We start from the raw sequence: 19,999 nt of genomic DNA, 5'->3' as shown, positions 1-19,999 counted from the left end.
GCCACCCAGCTGCCTCTGAGCTCAGGACCCCCCTGTACAGCTCAGTCTGACCCTCAGCCCTGGAATTCCCTCACTGCTGCCGCCTCTGACCGACTGAAAATCACCTTACTCCTGAAAATCCCCCTCCTTGTTTCTGAAAATAATTGCAAATCTTATTGCAAGCGGCAGGGATGTCGTGAACAGCAGTGCTGAGGTGGCACTGACCTGAGTTTGCTCTCCTGCCAGATGTTTGATGTTGCTGCCTGTCTTTGGGGGAAGCTGTAGCTCTTCTCAGTGCCAGGTGAAAATTCCATCCCCCAGGGAGGAGATTTCTGCTCCCCTTCTGTCTCAAAGCCATGGGTCGGGGGGCACTGCTGGGCAGGAAGGGCTGTTGGTGGTACGTCATTCCTGGAGGGAAGAGAAGGTTTTTTGGAGGGAATGGCATTTGCTTGGTAACAGGATACAAAAAGGCAGGAGGAGGATCCATGGGCTGTTCCCCAGTTCTGCCAAGTGACTTTTTTAGTGGACCATATTTGCCTGGGACATGTTTTTAAGGAAATCAAATGTCTGAAGATGCACAGAGCAGCTGCTGAAGTCCACGAGAGCATTTAGGCATCTGTCACCTGCTGGTTTTTATTTGAATTTCTCTATGTTTTTTAGAAAGCCATCAGGGTTTCAGTCTCTCCTATCACACCTGTATCTTTCAACAGTCTGAATTTTTTATTTTTTTTTTTTGAGAGCTCTGAATTTTTCAAAGGTTGCAAATCCCTCCCATTCAAAACTAGATTTGCAGTGAGGAGGGAAGGTGTCAAAAGCAAAGTGCTTTAAATTCTAAAGGCTTGGGGGTGTGGAGTGGTTTTAAACCTGGCCTCAAAAGTCTGATTTTCACAGGGACTAAGTGCCTACAGTTTTGATTTCTAATAAGATTGTGAATGCTCCCTTAATGCCTTCTGCCTCTGTGTGAGGAGGAAACAGTTGGCTGTCTCAGGACAGTGTTTGAGATTTGTGCTGGGTATTTTTGCTTACAAAGCACTGTTTTACCAATACTTGCAACGAAGCTTTTCAATCCATGGATGAATGGACAGGAAGAGTGGTCAGACAGCGACTCAGATCAGCGTTGGCCATGGAGGGGGGGAACCTGTCCTGTTTGCAGGCACAGTTTAGTTACGAGGGTCAATAAAGCTGACTGTCCAAATATATTATCTCCGTGATGCTGTTTGCTGTTGTTGTTTTGGCTGGGTGAGGAGAAGGGCAGGGTGGGTGTTGGAGAGGCCAGACCTGCAGCAAATGGGTATTTTCACCTCCTGAGGGTTTTTAAAGCTCTCCCCACCTTGGGTGCCACTGCAGGTACAGCCAGGGACATGTGGCTCCGAGCTGCCTTCTTCCACCTGCTCCTGCTGCCCCTGAGCTGCTCTCACCTGGTGCACTGGACTTACAAAGGTAACGAAAAACAAGGCTAGTTTGGGGTCTCTGCTGCTGAAGACACTCCCTCCCCTTTTGTGCTGCAGAAGCAACACTCAGCTTGACTCTCCCTCAGTGAAAGAACACAGAGCAACTAATTTATTCCACTTTATCGATGCCTCTGTGTCTTTAAAGTGATTCTCTTCAATGTCACCCCTTTTTACTCCTTTGTGTGGTTAGGACACGTTGTCAGGGTTGGCAGCACAACGAGGTTCAAACAATGGGGGATATCTTTACTTGTGTTAGAAGAAAAGCTGCCCTTTGGATGATCCTGGAAGGAAAAGCTTTAAATACGGCCTACTTCTTATTTTATTGTCACGTTCCAGGCAGTACAGAGCACTAAGAAGTCCTTATTTGGGCATTTATATTTTTTCGTGAAATTTTTTCACAGTTGCATTTGTTTCAGGGAGTTGATTGCAGGGCTCACTGAAGTAAATGTTAATCCTTTTATGATCTGGTAATCAAACTACAACAAAGGATGTTGAATAGTTGCAATATTGCAATTGGTCTTACCCCAGTTAAAAATAGCAAATTGCTGCCAGTTCCTGATCCCAAGTAGAGTCTTCCTGCCTATTGCCCTGATCCTATTCACTCCCACCGTTGAGAACTGAATTCCACACCTTTGGCAGCTGAGCCCCATTTAAATCCCCATTTCCATACAAACACTGCTCCCCTTTTGGTGGAGGCTCAGTCTCCAGCCATCATTAAGCTGCTGCTGCAATGCAGGTTTCTCACTTTGCAGCACAGTTGTCCTGCAGACAGAATAATGTGTATTTTCCCTCTAGGGAAGGCAAAGCAACCTTTTACTGCTGCATCTCCTGGTGTTCCAGTAATTAGATCGACATTTCCTGCTGGCAAACGAGGGGAGTTCTCCCACTCCCGACTAACAGCACTCCTCACCACACCCCTGTAACCTTGCCTTGCTTCCCCTCCTCACAGAAGGAGAGCTGGATGAAGAGCACTGGGGGAAGCACTTTCCAGACTGTGCTGGCAAGAGCCAATCTCCAGTTGACATCCAGAGGAAAAAAGTGAGGTACAACCCCCTGCTGCTGGAGCTGGAGCTGAATGGTTACGATGGGCCTTTGCAGGGGGATTTCAAGATGACCAACAATGGTCACTCTGGTAAGGCTGGGGGGGTGTCAGGCTCAGGAACACTTCTCATTTTAACTGATGGAAATGCTATTCACAGACAATGCCCTATTTTTATTTGTTTGGTTTTTTTAACTCACCTTACTTCGCCATCTCACTTGGTTCCTCTCCCCTAGTTTTGCTGTTTTCCCCAATCACCCAGGAAAGCTCTCCAGAAATACATATATAAACCAGACAAATAAAGGGCAGTTAGGTTTCTGCAAGATATTTTCTCTGTCAGACCTGAAAAGGGGATAAAAGGCAGCCAGAGCATTCTAGATCAACCCTTTCTTTTAACGTGCTACAAGACAACAGGACTACAGCAGTGTGTGGTATTTGGGGCATAGTGACTCCTCTCTGCATTAAAAAATGCATCTTTTGACCCTGTGTGTTAGTAAGAAGTGACAGGAATGGAAACCTTTGCATCCCAGGTTCATTTAGATGTGGGTCACACAAAGTACAACACAGAGGATCCCTCCCTCACAGCCAGAGGATGGGTATCTTGGGTCTCAGGAAGGGAAAATGAAGCACAGCACAGGTTAAACCCTGGCCTTTGGCCACACAGTTTCAGGGCGAGGCTTGTAATTTAGAAGATCCCAGACTCTCCTGCTGCAATCTGTAATTCATTACCTAAATAATTCATCAGCTGGTACTGTTGGGATAATGCTTTTGGACTACAGATGAGCAATGAGAGGATTTTCTGATGGCTGCAGTGGGGAGAGAACGAGTGGTTTTGGGGAGGTGCTCAGAACATAAAACTCTGAGCTCTTTAATCCTGCACGACAGTCCTTTCTTCCCCTCTGTAACAGAGAGAGGGGAAATACGGTGTGAGAGCAAGGAGATGAAGTGATGAGAGACAAAGTGCCTTCAGAGGAGGATTGTGTGTCTGAAAATTGTGCCTCCCGTTTGTGGCCCACACAAGCTCGGCGTTCAGCTCGTGTCAGCACTGCTGCCCTGCCTGCCTAGACATTAATTCTTGCAGGTTTAGCTTTTCTGACTGCACGTGTGTGTCTCCCTGTTCTTTTGTTAACTTCCCAACAATGATTTTCCGGTGCAGGGCAGTTTCCTAAAGCACAGGGACAAACGGCTGAGCCCATTCACAGCTCCTGTGAGTCAGGCTGGGATTTTCTACTGGCTTCAGTGAGAGGGGACAGGGCAGCAGAATCCCTCAGGGAAAACACTCAGCAGATCTGAAAGATGGATTTATCAGCAGGACTCTCCTTACAGGCTCTCAGGAGCCAAACCCTGATGTCTCACCTAAGAAACCAGACACATTTTCTCTGTAGCTGTATTATTATCAGGCTAAATCCCACCTGATAAAGCCTGTTTGCAGTAGTGCAGACTCTGTGTGCAGACACACTCACACAGATAACCCTGGGTTAATGAAACCTTTTGCATTTGGGCCTTTCTTTTTGTTTTAAAGAGGACTGGTCATCTAGCAGGTAGTGAGGGCAAGCACAGCTCTGGAAAGTAGAAACCCCAGTGAGGTACCTGATGTAAATAACCCTCATTATGGAAGGCAGGCAGCAGAGATCTCATGAAAAAAAGGTAGATTTTTTCCCCCCCTCCACTCTAGACCCTTTGGGATATTACAAGGAAACATGTTTTCATCTTGTCCATCTGTAAACAGTTCACAAACAAAAGGAACTTCTCAGAAACCCAAACTATGACTACTGACTAATATGGTGTGCTGCATTTTGCAAGGATAGTTGCCAGTTTTTATGACACGCTGTGGGCTTTTATTTAGATGAGGCAAATCTTCCGTTTTCACTCCTAGATTTGGCATATTTATTAACATGACACATGATTTGTGGCAGTGAATTAGCAGGAAGACAAATGGTTCGTAGCTTCTTTGTGGGTACTCCTTGGCAAGGAGAAGGAAAGAGATTTGTCTCCACAAATCCTTCAAGAAATAAACAGCCTTTTCAAATGTACAGGGCTCCCCCCAGTATGCCTGTTGCTAGAAAATGCAGAGTCCAGGACGCTGGAAATTATGACAACAGGTTAGATGAGGCCAATCACTTTGTTGATTTCTATATTCCCCTTTTCTTCCTGGGAAAGGAAGTAGTTAAATTTATGCAGAGCCCAGCAAGGAGCGATGTGCTGTGCAAGAGCTGATCACTAAAGCACTTTAATTAGTGCCTAATGACAAACCCGGAGCTGCTCAGACGGAGGAAGAGTTTGCAGGCACAGCTACTGCCCCTGGTGGGAGCTGTGTGGGGCACAAGCCTGAGGCCAGGAAGGATTTTAAGCACATCCAGCTTTAGGCTCAGTGTTTTCCCTTCCACGCTGGGGTTAATTCCTGAGATGTGCCTGCTCATTCCAGAGGGAGCAGCAGGCACTGTGAGGGGATCCACAGGAACGGGATGGCACCCAGCGCTGTCTCCAATCCTGGCGGGGTTTTTTTTTCCAGTTCAGATCGATTTGCCACCCACCATGAACATCTCCAGAGGGCTCCCAGGCCTCTACACAGCTGTCCAGATGCACCTGCACTGGGGTGGCCTGGACCTGGAGACCAGTGGCTCCGAGCACACCATAGACGGGCTGAGGTACTTTGCGGAGGTACGTGAGCAGGGTGGGCTGCAGGGAGGGGGCACTGCACCTCTGCCAGCTGGGAAACTGGGAGCTGCAGCCCACAGAGCCTGCAGGAAGCAATCCAGAGGCCCGGGGGAAGGACAGGGCTCCCAGGAGTGCAGGTGGCTGGTGCCGTGCAAGGGCTGAGCCCGACGGTGCTGGCACAGAAGGACTGTGAGAAAAGCCATTGCAAGAGCACTGGTGTCCTTCTAACATGGAGATTTCCCCCACATTCATCACAAACCTGTTAAACCAAAGGTCTCCTTGGCCGTGCTGTGAGGCACAAGCAGCAGGAGTTGGGCTGGTGGCTCTCCCTGCAGTCTGCCCTGGGCAGCACCCAGGAAGCCACTCATCACTTGTTGCTGAATGACCTTGTCTCTCTCCTGGCAGCTGCACATTGTCCATTACAACTCTGCTGACTACTCAAGCTTTGAAGAAGCCAAGGACAAACCCAACGGGCTGGCTGTGCTGGCCTTCCTCTACAAGGTAGGTTTGATGCCCAGGGATCGGGGCCTGTGCTAAGATCTCAGTCCAGACACAAGCAGCCTGTGCTGGGTTTGTGCATCTGTCCTAAGAGATGGTGTCTGCCACCAGTTTAGAGAGCTGTGCTGCAGCAGGACTGTTATCCCTGGGGCCATCTGGGGTTCACACAACACCAGCCCATATATTTTGGGAGCCCCGGACAAGTTTGCCCCATAAGCAGTGCAGATGGAATATCAGGTGTGGGAGCTGCTGTGCACCGAGGCCTTGCTCTGCTTTGCAAGTGGGAACACTTGACTTTGTGTGGATTTAAAAGTGGTGAAAAAGGACCTTTACAGTTCCCTGTTCTACCTGAGATCTCTATGTACACATCTGGTCATGGCCAGCATTGTCCAGCCCATCAGACCTGTGATAGCATCTGTTCTCTTTATCCCCCAGTTCATCAATTAGTCCCCAGAGCTGATTAGCAAAGCAGAAGGACAGGCAGGTCACAAAGCTTTTGATCAAGGTTTCTGTGCTGTGTTTAGGATGGGCACTTTGAGAACACCTACTACAGTGAATTCATCTCCAAACTGGCAAGAATCAGGTTTGCAGGTAAGACCTGGGAATGCCTTTCTCCACCCCTGCTATTCTCAAAGCCTGTACATGGGTGCTGGGTCTGAGGACAGACCTCTTCCTGCTGCTTTGCTGGCAGTTCCATGGCTGAGCATCCTCAGCCGTGCCCAGCTCCACACCATCCCTGCCCACGTGGCTCCAACAGCAGCAGAGTGAGGGAGAAAGTGCTCAAGGCAGCAATAAATAGACCCCTGGTAGGCCTGCAGCACCAAACACCAGCTCCCTGCTGTCTGTACACCCACTGAGACTCTCTGCCTCCTGGGAGGACCAGCAGGTACTGGCAGAGCACTGGGGTGCAGGTGCCCCCCACCCCCAGGACCCAGGTCCCTCCAAATGACAACCCACAGACCCACTGGAAGGGCCACTCATTTCTCTCCATCTCCATCCATCCTGCCAAAGGCCTGATAAACCAGTGCTCTGGGCAGAGGGATTTGCCAACCTCGGCTCTAACAGAGCTTCCACCTCTCTCCTCACTCCCCATTAATTGCTGATGTTGCCTCTCTGCTCCCTTTTGAGGTCAATCCACAAAGCTGAGTTCTCTGGATGTCCAAGCCATGCTGCCAGAAAACCTCTCACACTTCTACAGGTACCAGGGCTCCCTGACAACCCCACCCTGCTCTGAGAGTGTGATCTGGACCATCTTCCACTCCCCAGTTGTCCTGTCACACACACAGGTAAGTGGTAGCTGTCACCAGCTGCTCTTTCCTCCATGCTTCACCTTTCCTTTTCTGTCCTCCAGTGATTTTGGGAACAGCCTGACAGATGACATAATGTGGCATCTCTCCTACAGAGCTTTTGGGATAGATTCCTAAGCAATTGGAATTACAGGTGGCTGTGATGACACTGTGGTGCCACATCACAGCAAGGGTCAGGTGCTGTAGAGCAGCAGGTTACCTGAGGTCAGCTGACTGATAACAAAGCTCTCTGCTCTGTTAAGCTCACCCAGAAGCACTATAAAAAGGAAGAGACCAGCCAGAATCAACAAGGCAAAAACTACTGTAAGAGAGTCCCCCCAAAAAACCCAAAACTACCATAAAAGAGCCATTCATAACATTAAAACAATTACAGAATAGTTGCCACATTTTTATACAGTATATCAGGGTTTTTCCCTGCCTAGACTTACATTGAAAGTAATGCTTTTAAGCTAATAAAGGAGCATCAGAAACATTTCCTTCTAGGAGAAGAGCAAGATAAAATTGGGACTACAGCAGTGGAGGATCACTGTGTTCCCTTTGGAAAAGAAATACTCTTTCTGGCAGGGGGGAAGGCTGGAAGGCACTCGTGAGAAAGCTACAGCACAGCAGCAAAATTTCCATGCATGCATTACCATCAGGTGTTCAGAACTTCCCTCAGGCAAAATACCTTTATCAGGAATTAGCTGATAAGAGCCCTCCTGTTCTGTTCCCTTCCCTTGCTAACGCCCAGCGAGAGACCCCTGAGGGTGCCTCTGGAAGGAGCTGTTGGGTTTAATCCTGAGCTGCAGGGTTTTCCCTGCGCTTTTTGGGCACAACAGTTGTTCCCACTGCCCTTCTAAAGATGCCCTGTGCTCCTGCCAGATCAGCCTCCTGGAGAACACCTTGCTGGACTGGGAGAACAGGACCCTGCGCAACGACTACCGGCACGCCCAGCCCCTCCACGGGAGGGTGGTGGAGTCCTCCTTCAGAGCCAGACCCCCCCAAGGTAAGGGCTCAGCAGGCAGGACTTAGGCTTACCTGGGGAGGGGCGAGAAACCTGCGTGGAAGGTGTTCAGCTGCGAGTTTGGACGTGCTGGAGATCAGCTCTCCCAGGAGCAGCAGCATCCCTGCGCGGGTGATGTCCCACACGCCTCCTCTTTCCCTGCCAACACACTTGGCTTCTAAAGGTGCAGTGGTGGCTGCAGGGTGTGTGCCAGCCTGTATTTTGACAGTTTGGGGCAGTTTTGACTGTCACACACATCTCCAGGGTAACTGGTGCTACGTGGCACCACAGGAGGGTCCTCAGCTCGGGTGTGTCTGGGTGAGGTGTGAGAGCGGCTGGGCACCACAGGGAGGAGAGATGCTGCATTTTAAAACAAAGGTTTTCCCCCAAACTAGAAGATCTAGTGTAGAAGATCTAGTAGAAGATGTAGTGTAGATGTCCTGGCCTTCTGTAAATTCACCTGTCTGATTGCTCTAGCACAATGCCATCCAGAAGAACTCACCCTCAGACTGGATCAAATCCAGACGCAGCTCCAAGACATGAAGACAGAGTTGCTGAATGGAGGGAGCCAAGCAGGTAAAACACACAGCTGTGGGGTCCAGCTTACCTTGGGAGGGTGAAGAGCCCACGCCCTGCTGACCTTGATGGCCTAAATCATTGCCAGGTTTGGTACTGACACGTGCAGGCAGAATTTTGTCCCATATCTAGGCCTGCTGATGGAAATTCTTCAATTAAAGCACTGTTGTGGCCAGCCCTAATGTAGATACTCCCACAGCAACTGCAGCTTTCTCCTGCAACATGCGAGCACATTTTTACAAGCAGTGAAACATTTAAGCTCACAGTTCCCCCAGGATAAATAATTGTCACCTCTATTTTATGCAGTATGAGAAAAAGAGAAAGAAGGAGGGGGAAAAAGCACTTTTCCCAAACAGTTGTGTGAGGGAGCTCAGTTTTTCATTGTTTCAAGCCTCTTCCCTGTGGGCACAACACACACCAGTAACTGTGGCTCAAGACTCAGGCTATGGGTGCAATTCTTCAGGATTTGGGCTTATTTATAGGCACGGCAGGAAATGTAACCAGTGCCTTTTTGGTTCTTTCAGGTATTAAACCCAGCGCTTTTCCAGCTTTCTACTTCCCTGTGGAAAACATTGAGAGCTTTGTGGATGTCCATCCCCTCCGTGACATGTCCCTCCAAGCCTTCACCTTGTGTTTCTGGGCCAGATCCCGGCACTCCGGGAGCCAGACCGTCCTGTCCTACTCCACACGGGAGAGGGACAACGAGCTGGTGGTGACCGTGGGCACAGAGGTGGGGCTGTGGGTAGGAGGCCATTCCCTCAGCTTCCCCCTGCACCACAAGGCACAGGACTGGTTGCACTACTGCCTGGCCTGGGCCTCCCAGCCGGGAATGGCAAACCTGTGGCTCAACGGAGCGGCCGGCAAAGCAGTGAGCGTCCAGAAGGGGTATGTGAGCCAGGCTGGAGGGATGCTTGTCCTTGGAAAAGACAGAGACACTCTCCTTGGGACGTTCTCCAATGGTTTTGCAGGGTGGCTGGCTCAGGTGAACCTGTGGAGCCACGTTCTCAGCCCTGCGGAGGTTCGGGCGCTCGCGCTGTGCAAACCGGGGCAGCCGAAGGGGGATGTCATAGCCTGGGGACAAACCCCCATGGCCCTCCTCGGGGGGGTGGTTCTGGAGGCTGACACCAGCTGCCAGTGATCCCAGCTGCTGTTTTTTTAATTAAGGCATCAGGAGATTCTGAACTGCTTGCTGGGGGAACTGAGAAGAATTGAGATTATTGGCTTGTTTCTCCTTCTGCTTTGTATGGGCTCACCGTGCCCCTGCTGCTGCTCCAGGGTGTCTGTCCAAGAGAGCAAAGCCTCCATCAGTGGGGTAGAGGCAAAGAACAGCAGAACTTGAGGCACAGTCCAGCACCTTGGGCTGTCACACCCCTCGCAGGAATTTTAGATCCCCCTACCTAAATCCTTCGTGCCAAAGACCTGCTCTCCTTGGTCACAGGAGCCACTTTCTCAAATAAAATCTCTGTCCCATCCTTCACCCAGTCTGGCTTTCTCACCATCCTCCCTGCACATGTGTTTCCTTCTGTTTATCACTGTCTACTCACCACCCTTCCCCTGCAGACATATCACATAGGAAAGGGGATGTAAAGCAGCTCCTGTGCAATCCTTGTGCCCTGGCCAGGCACAGCCCTTTGCCTTCTTTTCTGTAAGGGATGTAGAGACAGAACATGAAAACAGTTTCTTTTTCAACACATATATCACAAATTTGAGGGCAGGTATAAAAGTAATTTTGTAAGGTTAAACTAAACCGTGTGAAGGACTCTCTCCATCAACACCACCAAATCCATGCCAGGCTGTTCAACAATTCTGCTTTTTTCAACACAGAGGGCAGCACCCTCAGATAACAAATTAAATTTAGTTTCCCCGTGCTAGACCCTCAAATACACGAGTGACAGTTCCTCAGAGGAGCGTGGTGCTGGCTTGTGACAAGACAAGGGCTGGCTTGTGTCTCCCAAGGTGTGTCAGTCAGGAGATCAGGGACATTGGTGACAAGAGGTGGAACTGGCAGCATTAGGTTTGCATTTGGACTCGATGGTAAAGGTCTTCTCCAGCCTTAAGGATTCTGTGATTCTCAGAGCAGTATCAAATGATGAATCAATGTATTTGTTTTCCCACTGAACAGATCCTGAGGGATGTCCCTGCCAGGCCAGACACTGGGCTGTGTCACAGCTGACTGCTAAAGCTCATCGTCCTCTCTTGCAGCCCACCCGGGACAGCACAGAAATCCTTCAGCTCTTCCTTGTTTTCCTGAATCTCCACTTTGTTCCTCTTGGCCATGATCCTGTTGATTTCCATGAAGGTTTTGTTCTTAGTCTCGGGAACGATGAAGAAGATGTAAAGTGCAGTGGCCAGGCAGATGGCACAGAAGATGAGGAAGCTGTAGGGCCCCAGCCCAGCCTAGGGCAAGGACAGGAGAGAGCAGGGATCAGGGAAACATTCCAGGTGGGCAGGTACATGGCTTGGACATGGTGCACCCTGCACTGGCTGTAAAAAATGCAGCCACAGCGGTGTGCACGTATTTTAAAGCTGAACAACTAGAAGATGGGGTGGTTCTAGATTCTGTCTTCTCATACCACCACCATGGGTTTTTGGAAACACCATGAATTTAGTGGCAAAGGAGGGTGAATCAAGCTAAATCAAACTAAATCAAAGTGAACTCACCAGCTCCCTTTGCACAGGCTAAAATCAGCACCTGCTGCAGTTTGTGGGTCACTACTGGGGATCAGTTTGAACTGGGGGACCCAGAGATCAAAAGTAAAATTGGCTCCCTGAGAAACACAGGGAAAGATGGGGAATTTGCCATCTTTTCCATGCTCCTGAGTTCAGGATGAGACATTCACCTGGCAAAGTAGCTGCTTTCTTTTAAAGCCCGTGCATCAGACAGGTGTGATAAGAAAATGCTGACTAACATCAGTTTCTTGCCCTTAACATATAATCCTACAGACGGGTACTGGGATCCAACAGGGGCATTTACAGCTTTTGGGATTAAACAGGGGCGAAGGGATTAATTTTAAGCTGAAGTTTTGCCCTGTTGTGGGGTTGTATCTCACCTCCATGTAGAGGAACACGAGCCCCACGGTGAAGTTGCTCAGCCAGTGCACAGACCCTCCCACCATGAAGGCTGCAGGCCGGGACGACTGCAGGAACATCTCGGTGATCATGACAAAGGGAACCGGACCTGGAAGGCAGTTGGACATTTGGAAACCCCGAGGGCAGTTCCTCCACTCTGAATTCTTGATTACACTGGTTTGTTTTTTTTTCATTTCAGCCATTTGTTCAAACGGTTGAAATGTTAAAAAAAAAATGTTCCAGCCACTTCAGTGGCAGGCAATGGTTTCTAACTCCTAAGTGTTTAGGAGCACCCAATAAATTAAATAAGGATTAAATAAAAAAAAAAAACCAAACAAGTAAACAAACAAACAAAAACCCAGGGCAAATAAATGACTTATGTGGTGCGTGGCCACACAGAGATGAAATCCAGTGTCTATGAATGAGCTCCACAAAGGTTGTGGGTTGAAATGGAACATAACACTTGGCTTTAGCCAGCTTGTAGAGCAGACTGGCCAGGCTGTGCATACTTACTGGCTCCTATGGCATGCCCAATGATGTAAAGAATGACACAGGCTATGCTGAGGTAGGACATCCAGGACACCGTGGTCTGTGAAGGATTGAATCACAGGTTAGATGTGGTTCCTATCTGAACACCACCAACACATTCAAGGCACTGTTTGTAATAAGATTTGAAGGCATTCTAAAGCCAGTGTCACCCTCCAATGCCAGATGTGTCCATAATTAGCCACAAAATCACAGCCTGGGTATGATCCTTGCTGCCAACCAATGGATGCAACGGGTGTTAGGAATGTGACATACTGGAAGTAGTATTCAGACAAGCAGGATCACAGCTTTTCAAGAGGTACTTCAAAATATAACCCTGGCCTGCTCCCTGGGAAGTCCAGAAGTGCTTGGGTAGGATCACCTGAGCCATTTGTACAGACCTGGAGGTTGAGGGCCAAGGTTAACACCGCACAGGAAGCACAGCACAACAAAAAGCCAGCGAGGAGAAGGATCCTCCTCCCCAGGGATTCCACAATGAAAACCTGAAAGAGACAGGAGAGGGTGAGAGACCCAACACCTGGGGTCTTTTGTTCCAGGTGTCTTCACCCAAGGGACACCACAGGACACCTGTGCAAAACACCTCACCTCATGGGTGAGTAACATTCTAGTGAGAGGTTTCTCTGCCCATGGCAGAGAGTTGGAAGGAGATGATCTTTTAGGTCCCTTCCAACCCAAATCGTTCTGGAATTCTCTAATTTGGTGAATATAAATTAAACAGACACAGACAGGGGAGACTGGACAAGTCAGAGCTCAGAGAGCCCCAACAGAAACTCACAGCAAGCAAAGTCATGACGACGTTGATGGCCCCTATGGACACAGTGACATACTGGATGCTGCTGCTTTGCACACCTGCTGACTCAAAGATTCTGTCTGCGTAGTAGAAGACCTGCAAAACCACAGCTGTGTTTGTTTGTGGCCAAGGGCAGAACGTGGGAATCCCATTTTGGCTGCTCTGCATCCTGTCACTGCTGCACTGAAGCCTGAGGACTGAATTATTTTATTTCTGAAGACACTGTTGTTTGGATCCAGGCCCAAGCACTCTAAAAACATCCAAATTATCCTTAACAGGACAGCTTGATCCTGCATCTGTATATGAGCCTGCCCCTGTACCTGTCTGTGCTGGATTTGGTACTGGCCAGGGTCAACCCACCACAATATGAACCAGTGTCCTGGATGAAGGGTTACTCCTGTGTCCTGGGTTTTATCTCCTGTGTCAGCACTGCCCTGCGTCATCAACCTCATCCATCCCTTCCTTTCCACCCCACTGCCCTTCCCACTCCCCACTCACCGCATTGACCCCGGAGAGCTGCTGGCCCATCATCATGACGATGATGGAGATGAGCTGCCACCTCAGGCCTCTGAAGGTGCACAGGCTGAGCACAGAGAACTGCCCTTCTTCCTTTTCTGACTGGCCCTCTTGGAACATTTCTTCTATCTCGTCATCCACGTCATCGCAGCCTCTCAGCCTCTGCAGGGCTAGTTGGGAGAGCAAAGTGAGTTTTACAGTGAGCTCTCCTGCTTCAAATCAAGACAGAACAACATGTAACGCTGGGCAGCAGTGCCTCCGTGGTGGGAAGCTGGGGATTCACACATGCGGAGGAAGGAGCAGTGCTGCAAGAATTCCACCTTCACCACCAGTGAGGAATTTCACGCTTTGCCGTCAGTGGTGTCCCACAGTCAGATCCACCCCCTTCCATCTCCCCTTCCATCAAAGGATGACACTGTACCTTGTCGTGCCTGCTCTTCGTTGCCCTTTTGGAGCAGCAGGTACCTGGGACTCTCAGGGAAAAAGGGCAGTGTAAGGAGCTGGATCAGTGATGGGATCCCCGTGAGCCCCAGCAGCACAGGCCAGCCTGCAACCATGGAGACAGGACAACAAGGGTGAGAAATCCTCCCCCTACGGAGCCCACAGCAAAGTCCCCAGGCAGAGCTTTACCTTCAACATTCCCCAGGATGCTGTTGAGACCAAGGATCTGAGCTACAAGGATCCCGACGGTGATGAAGAGCTGTGGGATTATCCCAGTAGCACCTCTGAGATTTCTGGGGGACATTTCTCCGAGGAACATGGGAACCACATTGGAAGCCAGACCTGGTAGTGAGAGAACAGTGTTAGCCATGCCTGGTGTCAGCACACTCACAACCTCCAGTGAGATGGGGGGCAAAAGAGATTCCTGATGAACCACAGCACACGCAGGAACTCCACACTCAACCCCTTCTGCTCCAGCTGAAGATTTGATGTCACCTTCTGGCCAGTGAATAGGCTGTGCGTGTTTTCCTCACTCTCAGTGAAAGAGGGGACAAAAAACACGTGGCACTGGGTCACTCAGTATGTGGAGAAGTACAACATCCATCCCTGCAGCTGCTGCCCTCAGAAGCTCTGGCCCTGCACTGCAACCTGCCCATCTGCTGGTGCTCTGAGTGTTGAGATCATTAACTGCTCAGCTGCAAAGCATTTGAGGAGTCACAGGGTGAGCAGGAGCCTGTCTTGGCCACAGAGCCAGCAGATGATTTGAGGGCTCTGTGTTCACCTTCCTAAAAGCAGCTTTCTCCCAGCAGCTACTTCAGCACAAGACACACAAAGGAAAACCGTGTAAGGAAGGAACTTTAACTTCCTCTAAAACAAGGAATTATTATCCAGTCAAGCTGGTGTGAGGGTGGAAGGAAATGACTTCGTGTTGGCTCTTAAAAACTCACTGCTCAGTAACGCTCTGCAGAGAGCTTTGCTGGTCTGAGATGTCTTGCAACTGGAATGCTGGAACAGGGATTTCTAATCCAATCAGGACACCAAGGGCATGGGTTATTTCGAGGAACATGACATGCCTACCCACAGTAACCCCAGCGAGCTGCCAGCTCCCTGCTTATGCTGTAAATCCTGGCACGCAAAACCCAAACTCCTGGAGTCAAATGACCACATGAGGCTCTTATCTGACATTTCTAGAGGTCTTGAGCTTCAGGAGCTCAGGGTTACAGAGGTGATCAAGCTGATATATGAAAGCTAAAAGGCATGGAAACAAGTGTAACCAGTGCTGGAGGGTGACATTTGGATTCTCCTGGAGAGTGACACTTGGATCCTCCCAGATCCCAGGGCAGCCAGGCTGGGATCAGCAGCTTCCCTCCCCAGGAAAAACACCCACAGTTCTAGCGAGGTCAAACTGCAAAGTCAGGACAGCCAGTCCAGATTCCTTTGTGGGTTATAAATAACTGGAAAGAGGGATCACACTGAACAGGACCCTCCGCGTTTATTCCGAGCTCCAGTGCTAAGAGCAGCTGCCAGGTTTAGGCCAGTCAAAAGCCAAAATAAAACCACTGGAGTAGATAAAACTGGAAAACAAGAAACTGCCCCGAGGAAAGCAACTTGATCTGTAATGTGCAGCAATTACAGTCACTGAGCTAAGGCAGGAAATTTGTCCTTACAGGATATCCCAACTCATTAATAAACCCCGGGGCACGTGAGCCTCGCCAGCCCAAAGCCAATTAATTGAACCTAAATGCTCTTAGGACCCTTACAGCCCTGGCTCTGCCCAGCACTGCACAGGGTACCCAGAATTCCGGGGTTCTGTTTGTTCCCTGTTTCTGCAGCTCTAAAAAAAGCCATTTACACCAGCAATAACTTATATCCTTGGCTTCCCACTATCTTTGCAGTAAATCCAGGGTCTCTGAGCTCTTTTTTCTCCCTTTTAACAGTTCTTTCCTCCTGCAGGAAGAACAGTCAGTTCCAGGACTGGATTATTGGATCTGGCGCTGACTCCAAGGACTTTAATGGATTATTCTGATTATGTTAAAAAGGAAAAAAAAGATAGACTACCTGCTTTAAGTCCTCTGGGGAAAGAGATTATCAGCAGCAGGTTTCCTGGCTGGGGGAGCTGCAGTGCCTAGCAGATGTTTATTGCAGAGGAGAGGTTCACCTGCAGGCACCCACCTCCTTTATATGTATCTTAAATTCCAGTCTCAGGGCCCTTATCTCCAAGAGATCTTTAGTATTTCTGCAACATGCAGGTGACCAGTGCTAAAGCACAGCATTGTTATGCAGATGCTAAAATGTGAGAGCATCTGTTGAGAGAATAAAACACCAAGAAAATATTTATGGCTCTCCCTTTACCATCCACTTACCAGCATATATTCCCATGATAAAACGGGAAATGATGATTGCTTCAAAGGTTTTTGCTAGCTCTGAGGTCCCCATGAGGATTGCAGCAGAGATGGAGAAGAGGTTATTTATCAGCAAAGTGCCCTTTCTGCAAAGTAACAGGAAAGGAGACATTCAGCTTGGTTTTTCTAAGGCCCCCGGGGTGCAATGCTGTCCCAAACCCCAATGACTCATCATCCCAAAGACTGATGAAAGGGAAAGTGCCAATTGTCCCATTTTTCCTGCAGGGAATGAAGGCTTCCAGAAAGAACTGAAGTTTCTCAGGAACCCTGAGCAGCAGGAGCTGGGCCTGATCTCAGCCCAGCACTTCCACCAGTGCTCTCTGGCTGGCTCAGTGCCCAGCACACAGCCTGGCCTTGGCCATCCTGAAACCATATAAATTCCTGACAACACGTGTAGCTGAGCCCAGCAACTCATCCTCATCCCAAGTGCTTTACTGCCAAGGTGTGTGTGGGAAATTCATCCTCCCAGCTGGAGTGACCAGGGAGACAAGTCTTATCTGAGCCCCGGGGTGAGGGATCTCAGGCACGGCTGTCACGTACCTGCCACAATTGTTGACCATAGGATACACCAGCAGGGACCCAAAAAAGCCACCCAGAGGGAACATGGACACAGTAAGAGACCAGAGCAGTGTCTGGAAGGCACTGTTCATGGGCTTCCCAGTCCTGTCCAAGTAGGTTTGGTTGTAAAAGTCTTGCATGTACTGGAATGAAACACAGAGCACGTTTAGCACAGTCAGGACAGTTTTCGTGCTGTAAAAGCCAAACAGCAACAAATGCCATAAAGCTTTAAATGAATGTCTTGATAAAAAAAACAGAGTGAGTGAGTGGGAGAACAAATACAAATAGAGAAGCCTGGACTAGATAACTGCTACTACAAGTTATCCTGACTTACAGGATGTGCCTGGTTCTCAGAGGGGGAGGCATTTCTCACAGTCCATCTCTCCTGAGCACAAGGAGAGTACAAGCACCTCCCCACAAACCCCTATAGTGAGCTGTTACACTTGTTGGGTTTGTAAACCTGCTCCTAAGTGTTTGCAAACCCACTCCTAAGTCATGGGCCGCTCCACAGCTGCACCTACCGGGGCTGGAGAGTTGATCACAGACACGTTGTAGCCGTACTGGAAAGAAGATCCAAAGGCAGATATCAGAGCCACCAGGGCAAGGGAAATGGTCATTTTCTGTAGAGGGGAAAGAAAACAAACAAACAAACACCGCCTTAGAAGCAGGTCTGGTTCTTAGGCATTAACGACATTCAGTAAAAATAAAGAATTACCTCAAGCCTTGGTTTTCTGTGTTTTTTCCCTTAATTTTACTGCATATGAAAGCCCAGTGGGTTGTTTTCATTACGACTCATTTTGTTCTACTTGATTTGCACATAGTCATTACAGTAATTCACTCTGTGCTTTGCTGGTATTGATGAATCATTTGGATGATTAAATTTTTTTTTTTGAAGCTATCATCCTTAAAGCACTACCCCACAGGGAAAAAAGGTTGTAAGCAATTATTCTTTTCCCCACTTGCAAATTGGGTAAGGAAATAACACAGGATATTGGCGCAGGAAAGCTTTAAAAAGAAGTGATTTTGCATCAGGTGGCAAAATCCCTTTCCTGTTAATTTTTTCCGCCTCCCACATTTTGGGACCAAGCTTTTCACGGATCTAATTGATCGTCACTGAAGCCAATTAGAACTTATCCGAGTAGCTCAGCGAGGGCTTGGTTGTGGGGTACAAGAGCTGCACTTTGCAGTCAAACAGGCGAGTGGAATTGCCATCTGGAGTGGGATCAAACACCATGTTTGTGGGTACACAGTGCTCAGGGCTCCAAACAACTTGCCTTTCACAACAATTTAGTTGCTGTTCAGCCCCCGGGCTGTGTTGACAGAGCTGGGTTGTTGGGTTTTTGTCTGGTTGGTTTTTACAGCTCGCTAATGCATCTCATTGCTGCTACAGCAATAAAGTCATTTTAGGAAAACCTCTGGCACATGCGAGCCTTGTGTTGCGCAAGACTCCACCAAACGCTGCTGTAAAAGGCAGCCCCACCCAGAAAACTAACACTGTAGCCTAAAATTGATTAGACAATACGAAAGAAAACTCACACACAGAAGGGGGAAGTCACACAGAAGTTACAGGGTGGGTGAGCTGCAGACAGAGAGAAAATCACAGCACCCAGTGCAACCCTGCACTGCAGACAGACATAAACAGGGCTCAAGAAATACTCGTCTCTGCCCTCCCTGTGGACGTGCCAGCCCTTCTCCTTTCCCTACAGGCATCCAGAGATTTCCAAGAGCTCGTTCTGTGTCTCTCTGGGAGGCTCAAGCTGGAAGAAGGGAGTCAACATACTCACCCCCTTTGCACCTTCACTTCTGTCTGAGCTCTCCTGCTCCCCTCCTTTCAGCTTCATTTTTGGTGTTTGAATCCCAGATGCAGTTTTTGGAGTGCAGGTTTTTACAGATGGAACAGCCAAGGCAGGGGATGGAAACGCCCCACGCAGAAAATCCCCCTCTGTGACTCTTCCAAACACATCCGATCAACGACAGGCTCTACCAGCTGGAGTAAGTCCTTGTTGCCTGATCATTCCCTTCCTGAACGTTTCTTTTCCTTGCTCGAGCCTGTCGCCGCGGGGGCAGATTTGTGTCACCAGATCCTGTTTCAAACAGAGGTGCTGCCAGTTAACAGGGGAAACAGGCTCATCTCCAGCGGGAAGGGGCAGATTTATTGCAAAAAGTTGCTAAATGAGCCGGTTCATAGACAGGGACGAGGTGAATCTATAGCACAGAGCCGCTGCTCCTTCCCCCCTGCAGCCCATGGACAGCTGTGGATGGCGCAGCTGGAGACGCTGCCCAGCAACTGTGGAATCCCGGGAAAAGCAGGGCATTCTACGGGGAGGGGGGTGCCGGCAACAGAGAGGGTGTTTGCCATCTGCCACAGCAATACAAGTGAACCGCATTAACCCCCCCTGCAGCCACAAACCGCACCTGCCCTTGGCCCCAAACGCTGCTCCTCGTCCTACCTTGCTCAGGCACTTCTGCGGTTCACAGAGGGCAGGTTCATCCTCTCAGGGCTGTGGTTTCCACAGCACACGAGGTTTTTCCACCAGCAGCACTTTACGTTCCTTTCCCTCTGCGTGCAAAAGGTGGCACCACGTGCTGCTGGCTTGGTATGAGCCTCCTGCCTTACGGGACTGCTCTGAACAGTCCAGCACTTGGTTAATAGTCGACTACAATTTATAGAGTTTAGCAGAGAAATGCAAAGTTCACAGATATCTCCAGCAGCTGGAGAAAAACCAGCCTCCTCTTTATTAGTCCATCTATCTTTAACAGTCAGCTCAAAAAAACGCGTCCTCTTGAGCAACAGCTTTTTTCCACGTGTCCTGCATGTGTTCTTTAACTGGCTGGCTTGAGCACCAGCTCTTTTTCCACGTGTCCTGTATATGTGTTCTTTAACTGCTGCAGCCTCCCTTCCTCCAGGTAGAAGGGGCAGAGCCCTGCCACTTTTAGAGTAGTGGAACTTAGACCCCACACTTTTATTTCTCTTTTATTGCTTTTGTTACAAGTGAATGACAATAAGGACACAGCTCTCCGAGATATCTGATGGTGGGTCACACCTTAAGAACCCTCCTGTGTCGCAGCTGCTGAGGTCACAGCTCGCTCAGCAACTGGTGGTGTTCTCACCCTTCACAGATCTTTAGCCAAGAGGGAAAATTCTGCCCCAGGGGTGGGAAAACTGCAGAAAAGGACAATTTTCTTT

The 19,999-nt window shown here is 49.2% G+C and overlaps 2 protein-coding genes and 1 long non-coding RNA gene across 4 annotated transcripts; 1 reads left to right on the top strand and 2 right to left on the bottom strand.

The window, feature by feature from the left end:
- Positions 1-10,118, top strand: CA6 (carbonic anhydrase 6). The gene is made up of 10 exons (XM_017825709.1): positions 1-280; positions 1,327-1,419; positions 2,380-2,562; positions 4,982-5,130; positions 5,533-5,628; positions 6,150-6,216; positions 6,754-6,911; positions 7,794-7,917; positions 8,392-8,490; positions 9,015-10,118. Exons 2-10 carry the CDS (start codon positions 1,341-1,343, stop codon positions 9,626-9,628), a joined length of 1,569 nt encoding a protein of 522 aa, XP_017681198.1. The 5' UTR covers positions 1-280; positions 1,327-1,340; the 3' UTR covers positions 9,629-10,118.
- On the bottom strand, positions 4,384-9,017 carry LOC108502617. The gene is made up of 2 exons (XR_001876533.1): positions 7,950-9,017; positions 4,384-7,188 (listed from the first exon to the last, which is right to left on the bottom strand). It is a non-coding gene; the product is annotated as an uncharacterized LOC108502617 (long non-coding RNA).
- Positions 10,119-10,281: 163 nt separating the features above from the next.
- On the bottom strand, positions 10,282-19,760 carry LOC108502615 (solute carrier family 2, facilitated glucose transporter member 5-like). Of its 2 annotated transcripts, XM_017825710.1 has the most exons (13): positions 19,263-19,760; positions 18,597-18,896; positions 17,334-17,432; positions 16,795-16,955; positions 16,216-16,340; positions 14,042-14,194; positions 13,833-13,958; positions 13,394-13,581; positions 12,881-12,991; positions 12,486-12,587; positions 12,073-12,148; positions 11,541-11,668; positions 10,282-10,887 (listed from the first exon to the last, which is right to left on the bottom strand). In XM_017825710.1, exons 2-13 carry the CDS (start codon positions 18,651-18,653, stop codon positions 10,654-10,656), a joined length of 1,560 nt encoding a protein of 519 aa, XP_017681199.1. In that variant the 5' UTR covers positions 18,654-18,896; positions 19,263-19,760; the 3' UTR covers positions 10,282-10,653. The 2 variants fall into 2 exon arrangements, with proteins under 2 accessions (XP_017681199.1, XP_017681200.1); XM_017825711.1 differs by lacking the exon at positions 19,263-19,760 and having other exon boundaries at positions 18,597-19,094.
- Positions 19,761-19,999: the final 239 nt, after the last annotated feature.

This window comes from Lepidothrix coronata, unplaced genomic scaffold, assembly GCF_001604755.1.
Source record: "Lepidothrix coronata isolate B3197 unplaced genomic scaffold, Lepidothrix_coronata-1.0 Scaffold122, whole genome shotgun sequence".
In the NCBI taxonomy this organism is placed as follows: domain Eukaryota; kingdom Metazoa; phylum Chordata; class Aves; order Passeriformes; family Pipridae; genus Lepidothrix; species Lepidothrix coronata.
The sequence above is the reverse complement of the archived record's forward strand: the minus strand, read 5'-3'. Positions and strand labels throughout refer to the sequence as shown.